Source organism: Penicillium riverlandense (genome assembly GCF_028828495.1).
Source record: "Penicillium riverlandense strain IBT 135883 chromosome Unknown utg000007l_segment0_segment0, whole genome shotgun sequence".
In the NCBI taxonomy this organism is placed as follows: Eukaryota; Fungi; Ascomycota; class Eurotiomycetes; order Eurotiales; family Aspergillaceae; genus Penicillium; species Penicillium riverlandense.
The window spans coordinates 2,775,645-2,791,067 of NW_026643198.1; the positions used below are offsets into that span (position 1 = coordinate 2,775,645).

General features: G+C 51.7%; 6 protein-coding genes across 6 annotated transcripts; 4 read left to right on the forward strand and 2 right to left on the reverse strand.

Moving 5' to 3' along the window:
* Window positions 1-204: 204 nt before the first annotated feature.
* On the forward strand, window positions 205-2,597 carry N7474_008709 (putative general amino acid permease (Agp2); the record flags this gene model as incomplete). The annotated part of the gene is made up of 4 exons (XM_057200119.1): window positions 205-499; window positions 1,125-1,347; window positions 1,419-2,154; window positions 2,217-2,597. The coding sequence occupies 4 exons, from the start codon at window positions 205-207 to the stop codon at window positions 2,595-2,597; spliced, it is 1,635 nt and encodes a 544-aa protein (XP_057050820.1).
* Window positions 2,598-2,943: 346 nt separating this feature from the next.
* On the reverse strand, window positions 2,944-3,528 carry N7474_008710 (uncharacterized protein; the record flags this gene model as incomplete). The annotated part of the gene is made up of 1 exon (XM_057200120.1): window positions 2,944-3,528. One exon carries the CDS (start codon window positions 3,526-3,528, stop codon window positions 2,944-2,946), a length of 585 nt encoding a protein of 194 aa, XP_057050821.1.
* Window positions 3,529-4,172: 644 nt separating this feature from the next.
* Window positions 4,173-5,134, reverse strand: N7474_008711 (putative JmjC domain protein; the record flags this gene model as incomplete). The annotated part of the gene is made up of 2 exons (XM_057200121.1): window positions 4,173-4,193; window positions 4,244-5,134. 2 exons carry the CDS (start codon window positions 5,132-5,134, stop codon window positions 4,173-4,175), a joined length of 912 nt encoding a protein of 303 aa, XP_057050822.1.
* A 565-nt stretch (window positions 5,135-5,699) lies between these two features.
* Window positions 5,700-7,674, forward strand: N7474_008712 (flavin-containing monooxygenase; the record flags this gene model as incomplete). Its single annotated transcript, XM_057200122.1, has 3 exons — window positions 5,700-5,920; window positions 5,974-7,365; window positions 7,422-7,674. The coding sequence occupies 3 exons, from the start codon at window positions 5,700-5,702 to the stop codon at window positions 7,672-7,674; spliced, it is 1,866 nt and encodes a 621-aa protein (XP_057050823.1).
* Window positions 7,675-8,134: 460 nt separating this feature from the next.
* N7474_008713 (transcription factor domain-containing protein) lies at window positions 8,135-10,765 on the forward strand (the record flags this gene model as incomplete). Its single annotated transcript, XM_057200123.1, has 6 exons — window positions 8,135-8,295; window positions 8,467-8,543; window positions 8,601-8,646; window positions 8,696-9,437; window positions 9,495-9,746; window positions 9,797-10,765. The coding sequence occupies 6 exons, from the start codon at window positions 8,135-8,137 to the stop codon at window positions 10,763-10,765; spliced, it is 2,247 nt and encodes a 748-aa protein (XP_057050824.1).
* A 758-nt stretch (window positions 10,766-11,523) lies between these two features.
* N7474_008714 (casein kinase II subunit beta) lies at window positions 11,524-12,639 on the forward strand (the record flags this gene model as incomplete). Its single annotated transcript, XM_057200124.1, has 1 exon — window positions 11,524-12,639. One exon carries the CDS (start codon window positions 11,524-11,526, stop codon window positions 12,637-12,639), a length of 1,116 nt encoding a protein of 371 aa, XP_057050825.1.
* Between the last annotated feature and the right edge of the window lie 2,784 nt (window positions 12,640-15,423).

Genomic DNA, 15,423 nt, shown 5'->3' on the forward strand with positions numbered 1-15,423 from the left:
CCTCGGCGTACGGAGTACGAGATAATGAAATTAGTCCTACGCGCTCAGTATGCCAAGCAATGCGGCCTAGCGAAACTGCAGGCAAACCTGGCCGGGAGAGACAGAAAATTCTCACTACTATTCCCTCCTTCCATCCTACTTTCTTTTATATCTTTCTGTGCCCTTTTCCTTTTCTTTGATGGTTGGTTTGTTGTTTGATCGGTCATGTCAAATCCACTTCCTTCGGAGCCCGTCTCCCATATGCCGATGACGGCGGCTATCATGCGCACCGAGTCCACACTCCAGCCCGATCCCGAGGCAAAGCCGACAAAAGTTGTTGGAAAGGAGCTTGAGCTCGCGGAGAAAGATTTCTCATCGGATCACCGGGATGTGTCGATCGATGGCGGATCTATGAATCCTACCGACGACCATACCCACCGCAAGCTTAAGCCTCGCCATCTCCAATTGATCGGTATTGGAGGGACGATTGGGACGGTCCTGTACGTTCAGATCGGGTCCGGTCTGCGAACTAGCGGTCCAGCGAGTTTGTTCTTGGGGTTTTCTATTTGGTTAGTGGTCTTTTTTTTCATATTTTCTTCTTGACTTGAGTTGGCTCGACACTTTGCCTATATATACGACCTTGCATGGATGGTAAGTACCTGCAAACTATATCGACAGATATCGACAGACAAAAGAACAAATTACTGCATTCAACATCTTTGAAGACAAGGGACGTAGAAGACTACCGCTAGGTCACCACTATCAAGCCGCTCACCAGCAGCAGCCAACAACCCCCAGCGTCTTTGGCGACAAATTCATCCCATCTCACCGGGCATCCATGCATCCAATTCTTTGGCCTGCCTATATACCTGCCCCCTCTGTATCTGTCCCGCTTATGGTCTTGGCTGGTTTCTTATACTGTGATTTTCTAGGAGCGCCGTGATCCTGATCATCACCGTCTGTACGAACTACCTCATGATCAACCCATGAACCCTACATCTCTACCTCTGCATCCCAAGCAACCTCCCTTCACATATTCCAAAAGCGCCAACCCTTCAGTCTCTTCCACCGCACTACCTCTTTTTCTTCCCCCATTGCACCCATTTCCTGTGCTGTGTCTAATGCTAATTGCATAACATAACTAGGTCTCGCAGAAATGGTCACCTATCTCCCCATCTCCTCGCCATTCATCCGCTTCGCAGGCCGCTACGTCGACGAAGCTCTAGGCGTGGCAGCCGGGTACAACTTCTTCATCTTCGAAGCCACTCTAGTCCCCTTTGAAGTCGTCGCCGTCAGCCTGATTCTCAAGTACTGGACCAGCGCCATCCCAGTCGCTGCGATGAATGTCATCGTGCTAGTTCTCTACTCGTATGTCATGTCACTACCCTGCATACAGAAATGCCTTATAGAATAAAACTGACATATAGCAAATGAAAAAGCCTACTAAACGCGTTCGCCGTAAAATGGTACGGCGAAGCCGAATTCTGGCTCGCCCTCGGCAAAGTCCTGCTCAGTACGGGGCTGATCTTCTACACGTTCATCGTGATGGTGGGCGGGAATCCTCTCGGCGACCGCTTCGGGTTCCGGTACTGGAACGAGCCCGGCGCTTTTGCGGAGTACTACAAACCCGACAGTCTGGGCAAGTTCCTGGGCTTTTTGTCTGCGCTTATCACGGCCAGTTTCACCATCGCCGGACCGGACTATATCTCCATGGCAGCTGGCGAAACAGTGAACCCGCGCGGCGTGCTGCCGAAGGCATATAATGGTGTTTTCTATCGACTCACGACATTCTTTGTGCTTGGAGTTCTGTGCGTGGGTATCTTGGTCCCTTATAATGATGAAACGATGGCTGCTGCTTTTGACAACGACAAGCCTGGTGCTGCTGCGTCGCCGTATGTCATTTCCATGGATCGCTTGGGCATTCCTATCCTGCCGCATATTGTCAACGCGGTTATTCTCACGGCGTCGTTCAGCGCGGGCAATAGTTATGTTTATTGTGCAAGTCGCAGTTTATATGGACTGGCGCTGGAGCGCAAGGCACCTCAGTTCCTGACCAAGTGCACTAGTAGCGGCGTGCCGATTTACTGCGTTGGCGTTGTGCTACTGATCGCCCTGCTCAGTTTTCTGCAGGTCTCCAATGACGCCGCGGTTGTGCTGAACTGGTTCGTCAATCTGGTATGTTCTCCTTTTCCACTTCTTTAAATATTTCCAAAAAAGAATACTAATCTTTGTTCTAGGTGACCGCCTCCCAACTAATCAACTTCTCCGTAATAACGTTCACCTACATCCGCTTCAAAAAAGCCCTCGACGCGCAGGGCATCTCACGCGACACACTCCCCTACCGCAGCTGGTTCCAACCATACATTGCATGGATAGCCTTCTGCTGCACGACAGTCATGGCTTTTGTCGGCGGATACCCCGTCTTCCTGCCGGGCAACTGGTCCATTCCGACGTTCCTCTTTTCCTATACGATGATTGGCGTTTTTCCCGTTCTGTATTTCGGGTGGAAGGTCTTTCACAACACGAAGTTCCTTCAGCCTGAGGAGGTGGATGTTGTTTCGGGCGTCGAGGCTATTGAGGAGTATACGAGGAATTTTGAGCCGGTGCCTCCAAGGTAAGTAACTTTCGGTGGGTAACTTTGTTTTGTGGGATTTGGCTGACTGTCGGTTGATAGGAACGTGGCTCATAAGTTTTTCAATAAGCTTTTTGAATAGATAGACGATAGGTATTGTCGACGAATATATCTTTTGTTTATCGGCTGCTGGGGTAGCACTGCCTCCCTAGTGAGGGTGGCCTTATATCCAAATCCCAAAGTGATACCCATTATGGCCTCCAACCGACCTTATTATTACAAATGATTGACTTCACAGCGTATCTCATTAATATCTAACTAAGTATACAAAATCCCTAAAGCCAATCATATCCGACATGCACCCACCACCCCGTGTAGTCTCTAGTTATCCATTACTTCCCACCCTGTTCAGCAGCTTTCACGGCCTCAAGCCGCTGCTTATTCCTCTTCCCCAAAATCCGCATCGTATTCTTCTTCTCAATCTCCGTCATATGCTCCCAATTGCTAATGCGCGAGAGCGTCCCATCCGTGTTCACAACCATCGGACCTAGGTGGTCAAGCGTGACGGTGGAGCCAGCGTCGTCATTTAGGCTGAGGCGGTGTTGTTGTCCTTCCCCATTCCCTTTTTCATTATTCTCGTTGCCGGAGCTGGCTGGGAGGTAGAGGTGTTCGCCTGTACTATCCGCTTGCGCTTGTTCCTGTGTTTGTTCCTCCGGCTTTGTCTCTCTTGATGGATTGTTCGTATTCGAGGCTGAGTCTGGAATGGCCATTGTATGTGCTTCGCGAATGAGATCTGGTTGTTTGAAGTTGAAGGTCGGGCTGCACTGTGGGAAGAGGAGGGAGTGCAGCTGCGCGGACGGTGTGAGGTGTCGCAAAGCTGGAGAGTTGGCGCTGGGACAACTGGCGAGTGAGGCCCGGGCGAGGAGTGGGTTGAGGAAGAGGAGCGAGGCGCGGTATGCAGTGCGCGAGACTTGCATTTGGACTGGTGGTGGAGGTGTGTCAAGGGGAAGTTCTTTTCTCTTTGGGCTGGGGGTGGATCATTGATCGTTGGTTCTAGAACGGGAGATTCCCCGATTCTCTCTTTCTGCCACGCTAATCCCTATCTGTCATATACTGTTAGTTACTCTTCAACGATTGCCTATTTACTACAAGATGGCTGTTATATTGTGGTACCTTTAATCCAAAATTGAGAGCAGAACGCTATGATCTCTTAGACTGTTCCAAGAAAGACGTGATCCCATAGCCGTATTCCTCGCACTAAGCTCGTATTATGGTGCGTCCCTTAACACAGCCCCCACCATTATACTTACGATGTTGACGATGTAGCAAGATCTTCCAGATATAAGCCGTCTATCGAGTAGTACCAAGACCCTACAGGGGCATAAGCAAAGGCCAGCCGATCAAAACACTTCTACACATGCTACAAAACAGCTAGATATACAACAACTTACGAAGAGCGTGGTATAACTTTATAATTCTTCTTAGCTATCCCTGGTCGAAAGGCAAACGTAACAATACAGGTACATAAATGCAATTATAAGTACAGATAAATTGTTTCTTATATAATTTGGAATCTAATAATCTCTACATTTGGTATACAAGTCAATCATTATTGTTTTCATCATCGAAACCACCAGTTCACCTGGAACAAGTCAGTAAACTCCAGACAACCAAAGAAATCACCACACTCACCGAAGCAGTAACACCCCCGCCAATGCCTTTGATACTATGCCACCACCCCTTGGGAATAAACAGGCCATCACCCGCACCCAGCAGCGCTTCATACCCCTTCTCTGCAGGGGTGTCCCAAACCATTTGATCCAGCAACGCCCGCTCTCTCCCCTGCATCATCTCCTCTCCCCGGAACGCCGCCGCTTCCCGATTCCCACTCTTCCCCAATTCCCGTCTGGCACTCCCAAACAGAGCCTGTCCTTCCACAGGAGGGAGCAGCCTCACAACCTTCTGTCCCGCCAGCTGGACAAAGAGGTTCGGATTCGGATCGCGGTGGAGCGGGGTGTATGTAGGCGGGTATCCAATCCACAGGTTTGTATCGTACACATCACCCCTGCCAGCCTGCGCGACGATGTCGGGCGTGGGCAGATCCTGGCACAGGGTCTGAGGGAGATCGAGGAGCTGGCATTGGGCGAGATACAGACGCGTGGATTGCGGAGATGCCTCGACAAGATGGATCCAGTCTAGGAAGAGGGAGAGAGGCGCGTGGAAGTGTCGGAAGCTCAGCTCGTCGGTTGTCTCGGTGGGCTGCTCGGTAAGCTCGAGCGGCACAACCGCGTCGGCGCCATGGGTGCGCAGGTATTCTGTGTTTAGCCGAGATGGACGTTGGTCGCTTGGATCAAACCAGCGCGTCGCCGCGGGGAGGGATCGGAAGTGCGAGCGTGGGAGGATGGCGGGTCGCTCGGGGGTGAAGCTGGTTTGGCGGAAGGTGTTGACGCTGCCATCGTGGAGGATCTCGAGGGGGCGGTATGGTCGGGGCGTGGAGATGGAGAAACGACGATAACATGAGTTATGGGAGAGTCGAGGGTTGCCTCGACAGAATCGAAGAATGGGCCATTGTTGGGGGTTCATCAGAGAGGTGTTGAAAGATGAAGCAGCAGCAGCAACCGGAGTGGATCCCGGCTAATCCCCGGCTTCGTCATTCATGACATGTACGATTCCTTATGGCCGTTTGTAGCTATTTTTGTTTCCATTATTTTTTGGAATATCGAACTTGATATGATTTTGTCCGGTCTTATTTAATAATAATATTTTTCACGAGACGATACACCCTCCGAACTTGCCTGGCCCAACCGAGGTTTTCCCTCACGCGCTGTGGAACTATATGTGCATACCTGCGCTTCTCGGTGCTCAGATCTGATCGTTAGCATTATTCAGGCGCACCGGCTAGCTTCGTTTTCAAAGCCTTGTCGGAATGACCGTGTTTGTAGAATTGTCCGCTAAGATCAGAATATGTTCTAGGCATAGTCGCATGTCGATCCCGTTAGGTGAACGACACCGCGGCTGCAGTGGGTCTGCGCGTACTCCAAATGGGAGGGGGCCACGGCCCGACCGAGGTAACCGTTCGTTCATATAGAAAGGGAGATTGATCCACCCCGTCAGATTTAGAATTCCGACAACTTCAAATCCATCCAAGATGCCTTCATCCCTTGCGTCCATCCACAAGCGCAATGCGTACGGCAAAGACGCCCACACCTACTACCCCGTGCTCATTGTCGGCGCGGGCGAGTCTGGGGTAGCTATGGGCTGCCGCTTAAAAGAAGCGCTAGGCACCGATCAATTTCGCATTTTCGATCGCCAGTCCGGGATTGGGGGTACGTGGTGGATTAACCGCTATCCCGGTGCGGCGTGCGATATGTATGCCCGTCTCTCCAAACTAACTGCAAGGCTGTATTTTGACAATCTGGCAGCCCGGCGATTTTCTACTCGTTTTCGTTCTGCCCCAAGAAGAACTGGACCACGCTGCATCCGTCAGGCCCGGAAATTGCTCAATATCTGGCCGAGGTCTGCGAGAAGTACCAAATTGTGGACAAGATCCAGTTCAACACCGACGTCAAGCTGATCAGATGGATTGAAGCGGACGAGGAATGGGAGGTCACTCTGTCGCACTTGGTTCCTGGCACTGGTGATTTGGCATCGCACGAGCGCGAAGCCCGAGTGGCCAGTGATGGCCCCCAGAGCGTCTATGTCAAAGACGAGATCGTGCGAGCGAAGGTCGTGGTCAGCGGCGTTGGCGGCTTGGTAGAGCCTAACCAATGGCCACAGGATATTCCTGGGTTTGAAGGCTTTAAAGGCGAAGTCATGCATACGGCTCGATGGAATGATAGCATCGATCTGAAGAACAAGGATGTTATCATGCTTGGCTCCGGCTGCAGTGCGGCCCAAGTCGTCCCTGAGATAGTAGAAGATGTCCGTTCTGTCACCCAAATCATGCGCACGCCTCCCTGGGTGCAGCCAGACCTCCTCACTCCCGAGGAGCTGGCTAGATATGAGGAAGTTATGCCCAAGCTGATGACCTACATCCCGGGACTGTCCCTATTTGTGCGGTACCAGATGTTCTGGAGGTGCGAGATGAATTTCCTCGATGTATTCACCGAAACCTCTCGCAGTCGTCAAGTACGGCGGCCGCGGCTTGAAAAGAAGTTCCTGGATCATATGCGCCGCGTTGCACCGAAGGAATACCACGAGATCCTGACGCCCAACTACAGCTTCGGCTGTAAGCGGCGCATTGTCGGCGGCGCATGGTATCGCAGCCTAAATGCTCCGAATGTCGAGCTAACGACCCAGCCGCTGACTCGCGTGCACGCGAAGAGCGTCACGATCGGTCCGGGCCGTCTCTACCCGCCCAGTACCACGACCAGCTCCACAGACGAAGTCCGCGAGATCCCCGCCGATGTGATCATCCTGGCGAATGGCTTCTCTACGAATGTATGGCTGCACCCGTTGCGGGTGATCGGCCGAGGAAACAAAGACCTCCGAGATCTCTGGGACGAGCGTGGAGGCGCCCAGGCATACCAGGGTATTGTCATGGATCACTGTCCGAACTTCTTCATGCTCTTTGGTCCGAACACGGCGACGGGCCATACGAGTGTGATTTTTGCAACAGAGAACGCGGTCAATTACTCGCTGCAATTCATCAAGCCTATCTTGAATGGCGAGGTGAGCTCGTATGAGATTAAGGAGGGGGCCGAGCGCGCTTGGACAGAGAAGCTGCAGGCTCAGATGCAGAAGACCGTGTTTCGGAAGGGGAATTGCTCGAGTTGGTATATTACCGCTGACGGCTGGAACTCAAGCACATATCCGTATGTTGCCCTTGCCCCTTTATCTCACCTCAAACTCCATCTGACAACTTTTCCAGATATTCTCAAATCCACCACTGGTGGCGCTGCAAATTCCCCTACTGGCGTGATTGGAACGCAAAACTCACAAAGAAGGGAAAGACGCTGCAGTCAATCCGGCGTGCAGTCCGAGCTTTCGCTCTCGTTGCCTTGTTTGCGGGACATATGTGGCTTCGACAGAATCCACAGAGGCGGACCCAATTGGTGCAGGCGATGTTGGCCAGCAAGAAGTGGATATTGTCGACGGTGCAGAAGTTTCTGGGAGCTCGTTGATTCTGTTATGTAGTAGATAGTATAATTGTATTCAACTCTATTCTGGATGACCTTAAGCAGGACCATCAAGCACCATCCTAATGTCTGACAGAGAGCCATGGCTCAGATATAGATTGAATAGATGCCTAATATGAAAGACAGACAAGCGACTAATAGTAGCATTTTCGACCATTTGCTCCTTCGTACTACTTATATATCCTCTGGTCTGTTCAGCATCCTATGAATCTTTGAGATCAGGTATCCAAAATGGTTATAATCATCTTGCATTATTCGTCTGTGTACTGGAGGACTTCTCACAGCCCTAAAAGATAGAGAATCAGCCAACCGGGCCCAGGCAATGGGCTGAGTCAGCCGAACCTGGGGAAACGGGAAACCCCGCGAGAGCAGGGAATTTCTCCGCACTCCTCTTCCCCCGTTGCCTGCACCCAGTACCCTCATACACCTGCGCATCCAGCACGGCATGGCTTCAGAGTCGCCGCAAATTGACCAGACCCCGCCACAGACTGGTTCTGGCGACCATATCACCACACCAAGCGCGGACGTGGCCAAGAGAAAGGCGGAACAGACCAACGGAACGGGCCACACGCGCGCAAAGCGGAATCGCTACATTTCCATCGCATGGTACGATATGGCTTGATCTGACTCTCCATACATCCCCTGTCCACTGCCGACGTGCGTGGGGCTAGGTCCCCGTTTTATTTGCAAGCGCCCTCATTTCGCGGGCTTCCTTTCACTGTTACTCTCTTGTGCGGAATGAATTCGGGCTAACCTGGCGCTCGGCTATTGGTTTAGCAACGAATGCAAGCGCCGCAAAATTAAGTGCAATGGCCAGGTACCTTGCCAACGGTGCGGGCATCTGAATCTCGAATGTATGCGCTATATTAATCTCCCTCATATTCTTGCCTATCTGACTCTCTTCGCTCCAGGCCGGTATGCGCCGAACTGCTGCAACAATAATTTCAAGGACTCGGAGTAAGTCTATAGTTTCCGCGCTCTTCGCATCGCTTAATGTTTTTGTTAGGGAATTCCGCTCCATGACAGATCAGATCACCACGCTACAGGACCAGGTCAACAGCCTTTTCTCCAGTCTCAATGACCTTCGCACGCACAGGCCCTCATTTGAGTCCCCGCCCTTTGACCAGTTCGCCCGCGATGGCTCACAGTCTGTCTTCACGCCACTGCACACCGGCCTGCCGAAGTCTAGGTCACGCCACCCGCGCTTCCATGGTCCAACGAGCTCGGCTTTCAACTTCGACGTCGCTAAATCCAGCCTGCAGAATATGGGAATTACCCCGGCAGAGGAAGTTCTGCCGGACGACTTGACTACTGCGCATGTCACGCCTTCCGGCTCGCCACCACCCCAACTGGGGACTCTTGTCCCTACTATGCATCCGTCCAAGGATCCAATCTGGAGTATTCGACGAGATGAAGCTATGCGGTTATGCAAGGTCTATGAGGAGGAGATCGGGATCATGTATCCCGTGGTGGATATCAACCATGTCACCCATCAGGCTAACCTGTTGTATACATTTATGGAAGCCGCCACACGCACAGGATTCGCGCAACAGGGTCTCCCGGGATCCGATGCCCTCCATGACGACAGCACAGTTCTTTTGAAATTGATCCTAGCTACCACGCTCGTCGTGGAAGCCGGTGGACAAAGTGAGCTTGGCACGCGACTGTACCTCAGCGTCAAACCGGTCATTGAGTCGAAGCTATGGGAGCCGCATGATATCAAAAACATCCAGCTGTTCTCAATAGTAGTATGTGAAATGATCTTGGTTGTGATCAATTCTACGATCTCACTAACAGTACCCCAGGCGACCTACCACTTCCACACTGATGATGATGCGATGGCCTACCGAGTCATTGGTCTCGCTGCGCGCATGTGTCTGGAGATGGGATTGCACCGTAGAGATGCTTTGTTGAAATCATTCCCGAACGAAGACCAGTGGACGGGTGTGAGCCGGATCTTCTGGTCGATTTACAGCTTAGACAGGCGGTGGAGTCTGGGGACAGGACTACCGTTCGTCATCCAGGATGAGGATATCGACCCCAATTTGCCGGAGCCGGTAAGAGCTGTCCCATTAACCTTACGAGCTCTGATTGACTCTCTGAGCAGGACAATTCGCTCCCGTATCTGCGATGCATGATCTCGTACAATCGGATCAGCTCCAAGATATGGTATTCTGGGCTGGGCTCCGAAGGAACGACGGACATCCGCCGCGACGAGATTGGTTACCTGGATTACCAAGTGTTGCAATGGTACAAGCAAGTGCCAGATGATCTCAAGTTCTATCCTGCGGAATCGCCCAAGAACAACGATTCAGTCAGCCGAGGGATGAGGCGCCTGCGCGTGCTTCTGTACTTACGCATGAACCAGCTGCGGATTCTCATTTATCGCCCTGTGATGCATTCCGCGGCTAGCATCGCAGAAGATCGAGGCCACGCACAGACGGTGGTGGACGTTGCCAAGGACACAGTTCGAGTTCTGACTCGCCTGAACCAAATGTCGGACATCTACCGGACGCAGCAAATTACCTTCAACTATTTCCTGGTTGCGGCATTGGCGGTGCTTTTCCTTGCCGTGTGCCACGCGCCATCCGACTTCAACCGGCAGGTTCGCGATGAGTTCTACATGGCGCTGGACCTGGTCAATGGCTTCAGTACCAAGTCATACGTTTCCAAACGGCTTTGGAAGACTATCAAGGGGTTACGCAAGATTGGAGAGAAACTAGGCGTTCTGGCTCGTCCCTTTGGTGGTGACGCCAATGACCCTCATTCAACCGCGGCAGTGGCCATGGCTGGTCTGGCAGGTCACTCGATCGAGGATCTGTCCGTGTACGGTCCTATGAATGGAGTCAACGAGCTCGGCAACAGCCCACTGAATGGTCTGCAGATGAGTCACGAACTGACGAATCTCTTCGAGGCCGTCGGTGCATTTGGCAACTTCATGCCGCCGACCACTGGACCGGATGGGATCCATGGCTTTGTCGGGGCCGATGGGGAAATTCAAAACACAGGAGAAGGATTGTCGGGAGTTTTAGGTGACGAGGGCGAGTTTGCTCGGGTGATCCGAGACCTGTTTTGAATATTTCCTGCCTGTTTGTACATACAACGTATAGTTCTTCGGTGTAGATCACATGCACGTGACTGAGCGCCACTCGTTCGTCGCTCAGCTTGCGCTTTCTTTCCAGGAACAACGTCCCCCTACAAGTCCACCCCAGACGACGGAAGCCATCTCCAATTAAATCACTTGATGTGAAGAAGAGACATTTTGGAATCTCTTCTTGCCCGCCTCCCCCCGATCTAATCCCGCTTGGGGGCAACTCCCACTTGATCCGATCGACACCCCGCGATACCGGCTCATGTTATCGACCGAGGACCGCAGCCAGTGACATTGAATCCTATCGACATTCCAGTGCGTCCCTTATCTTCTGATTCTCCATCCTGTCGATACTGATAAACGGTGGGGTCAGTCTTCGATACCCCGGTCGCGAGCTTTTTTTCGCATCGCACAACCTCCGCTCCTGCCACACCGTGGTGCCATGCCTAGCCAGTCTCTATCCTGATTTTTGACCACACTACCTCCCGAACACCATACCTTTCTTTCCGACCTCGAATCATCGTCCAAGGGGCCACCGCTCTACCACGCAGCAATACCCGACCCCTCCTCTCCCGTGTGACGAGGTCACTTCGTCGTGGCCAATTTTCCCGGAGATTTCCACCCACAATCTCGGCAACGTGTCGAGAGAGACAGGTTCGGCGTTGGCCGACGGCCTTGATAGGCTAGATTTGAGCCAACTGTCTGAATCAACGCTCTCGTCATCCGTATCGGCTTCTTTCGACATGTCGTCGTCGGAAGGCGCGCCGGAGTCGTGGATCTCCTCGTTCTGCTCGTTGATGGGTCACGAGTTCTTCGCGGAAGTGTCGGAGGACTTCATTGAAGATGACTTCAACCTCACGGGCCTGCAGTCCCAGGTGCCTATGTACAAGGAGGCCCTGGAGATGATCCTGGACGTCGAGCCGGAGGAGGACGAGGAGGAAGAAGAGGAGGAAGAAGAGGAGGACGATGATGATGAGGTGCTGGGCGATGATAATCCGCCTGGGTACCGCAGGGCTGGCGACCGGCGGCACGCCCGCGTGGCGAGCGATCTGAGTGTCATCGAGAGCTCTGCCGAGCTGCTGTATGGTCTCATCCATCAACGGTACATCACATCGCGGCCGGGGATTCAGCAAATGCTGGAGAAATACGAGATGCAGCATTTTGGTGTCTGCCCGCGCACCAACTGCAATGGATGCAAGGTTCTCCCCGTGGGCCGGTCCGACACTCCGGGCCAGGAAACCGTTAAGCTTTTCTGTCCCGGCTGCCACGATCTCTATACGCCTCCCAACAGCCGCTTCCACTCAGTCGACGGAGCCTTCTTCGGCACGACTTTTGGATGCCTGTTCTTCATGACCTTCCCGGACCTTGATATCGGCCCACGCCTCGACACGTCATTGTCTGTAGTGTCGCCAGCACAACCTGTCAGCCAATCCCGATCTTCGTCTGTCGCCCGCACCATCGCCGCCATCCGGGACTCGCCCGAGCCAGTAGACCAACCACTGGAGATCAACGGCATGCGCACAGCAAACTTCGCCCCAGGTCTCGGGCGAGGAAAGCTCTACGAGCCGCGCATCTACGGCTTCCGCGTCTCGGAGTTCTCGCGTTCTGGACCACGCATGAAGTGGCTACGCATGAAGCCGCGCGATATCCGCGAGCTGGACGAATACACCCGCCGCGAAGAATTGACCGCGATCCACGAGAAGAGGGCCCAGGACGCTCGCGACCGCGCCGCAGCAGCCGCCGCCGCCGATAAGGACGGCGACACAGAAATGAACGCCGACCAGTCGCAGGATGCGCAGATCGCCGGCCGGAAAAAGGCGCCTATGCGGCGGCGACGAAAGGCTGCCGGCGAAGCATAATCTCATTTTATCATATCGAACAGCAGTGCCAGTGACGGACTCACATCTTCCACACGGTGTTTTCTTCCCAGCGGGGTGTTCTTTACTCTTTTTTTTCCCTTCATGTTTCTGGTATTGACCTCCTTGATTTCTCGCCCCTGTCATGTACCCGAAGAACATATGCTGGATTGGGGTTATGGGCTGGTATGGGATGGGATGGGATTGATTGCCAAATCGGTTGTGAGTGGGTTAGGGCAGGCAGACTTGAATTCGGCATGGGTCTGATGGATGGATGGCTGGACAGAGGCTTGACGACGACGCTGTTTTATGATCGAATTGACACGTTATTATCATTATACAGAGTATCTTGTCTAGGAGTTATTGATTTGATTGCATGTCTCTTCTTGCGTGAGCTATTTTTCTTTGTTGTATGGTACTTAATTCCTATCAAACCTCAGTCTACAATCTCAATGTCAACTTTAACTCCATGGTTACTATTCCAGTTCAAAAAAGAAAAAGCCCTATTCCGCTCCATCTGCCTTGAAATTTGGCCAAGTGTAGTATGTACTATGTACCTCTCAGGTGAATGTGGATGCACACGGCGAAAGCCGAGTACACAGCATCCACCTCTTCTCCTGCTCCTCTCCTCCCCTCGTCCTACCTTGCACCACAGACTCAAAAGAATCGTCCTAGCAAAGGGCCTGTCTAGATCTCTATTTCTGTCTGTGCTTCAATTTAGTGTTTGTTCTATATTTATCTCGTTGTCTCTCCCCTGCATCTGCATCTGCATGTTGTGTCTTGAACTAAACTCTGATGACAAAAAGTATATTGTAGAGGGTGTCTCGAATACTGAGATAGTTGATTATCAACAGAGTATATGTGACAGGGGGATTTGGGGAAGTTAAGTCTGATGATGCGACATCGATCAGTCCTTCTTTTGGACCTGATAGCTAGAGGTGGACGTTGTTACTTGAATCCCAAAGCGGATACATTTCTAGATATATAATACCTCAAACTTGTTAGAGGCCACCGTTGTGAAAAAAAGTCGAATTCCACAAGCTATTAATACGAAACAGTCCAGATATGCCTGGTCAAATCAAGACCATGCTGTCACAGTCCCACTCTAACCCTCATAGATGCATGGAGTTCTGGGATCTAAATACCCTTATCATCATCATCCATGATCATCACTTGTCCTCGAATCCACACCTCCATCGCCATCGCTCTCGCCCTTCCTTAACGGATCTTGATTAGTAAATCGAGTCGGTTTATTCCGAAAGAATAGCCTGCAGCGTCGATCACCAACTAGAAAGCTCTAGAAAGAGAGTAAACAACATAGTCTCTACTGACCACTTAGTGTTGTCAACTAGTATAATGAAATTAGTGACGCGGGAACAATGTTGACCCAATGGCGCGCGTGAAATAAATTGCTTTACTTAGAGTGTGCTGCCGGTTTAAGAATAGCTACCTATGAGTCGGTGTCTGTCGGTTGTTTTGTTTTTGTTCACAATAGTACTACCTGCGTAGAGAAAGAAGTTTAGTATACAAACCGATAATCTTTACTAAGGTTATTATCGAACAGCCGAGCTTTTCTAAGTGCTATTAATCGTAGTAATAATCGCGAGTTACCGCGGGGCGCTCATAGTATGGTTCTGGAACCATACAAGAATCAAAAATTGGTCTAGAGCTTCTAAAAATAATATCTATTATTCCCATCTATCAGGCAACCAAGGCGCTACATGAGACATGAACGGCGCTTTCCGCACCCAATGGATATAAAATGAACATGTGCAGGCATACAGAACCGAACTAAAGTCTGGATATTGGACATATTATTTGATCCCAATCATTGATTCGTAATTCGCGCTATATCAATTTGTTATAGTCTCCATAACAGGGATAGTATGTTGGCGCTAATGACTTGCAGCCGGGCATTCGAAGGTACCTTCAAAGAGCGAATCCTACATTTTCCATTTCGGTTCTGGCGCTCAAGTTAGCGCCCAAAAATAGATTAGAAAAGGAAACACCAGGTTAGTTCACGCCGTCACACTGGGAAATCAATAGTCTCTCTTCCTGCATCCACCCGGGCGCCATGCAGAATGCGGAGTGGGCACAGAATCTAAGTCCAGCCTGGTTAGCGCGATTGCGCATACAGGAGTCTGGCAGGGAGATACGGTTATTTATTCACTAAGGTGGGGGTGATTTCCCAGCGTGCCCTTAGAGGGGGTTCATAGTGGGAATACGCAGTGGTTGAATCACCCGAGTCAGAACACTAAGTCAGTAGGGCGGAGCCTAAGTTACATGCGTACACTGTCGCAATAATGCACCTGCCAGACGGAATAATAGGCCCTACTGCTCGGCAACATTAACCGAGACCCGTCCGCCATGTATAGATAAGGTTGACAGACACGGAGAAGGGGCCAACTAGTAAAACACACCCCCGCGTGGTCGTTCGCCTCCCAGCAACACCCAAGATAAGAGACAAGAGGCGAATACGCCAAACCCAAATTACGGACATAGCCAACAAGGCCACCTGGCTCTCGCCTCCCGCCCGTGGAGAAAGAACCCGGCCGAAGCCGGGCAGCCAAAGACGAGGGGTCGTGCACCCCCGGCCCCATTTCTTTGGGGTTCCTTTGCAACGGAGTTAAGAGCTAGTTACAGTTGACTAGCTAAGTGTCCACCTTGTGCAGATAGGGGCAAATCCTCATTGAGAGGCGGCTCTTGCTCCGACTCGGATCCGGCGGAACGGCACCAACCTGTAGTGAAAAAAGTATGTGTAACTCGTTCTCGTATCTACAAGCTCGT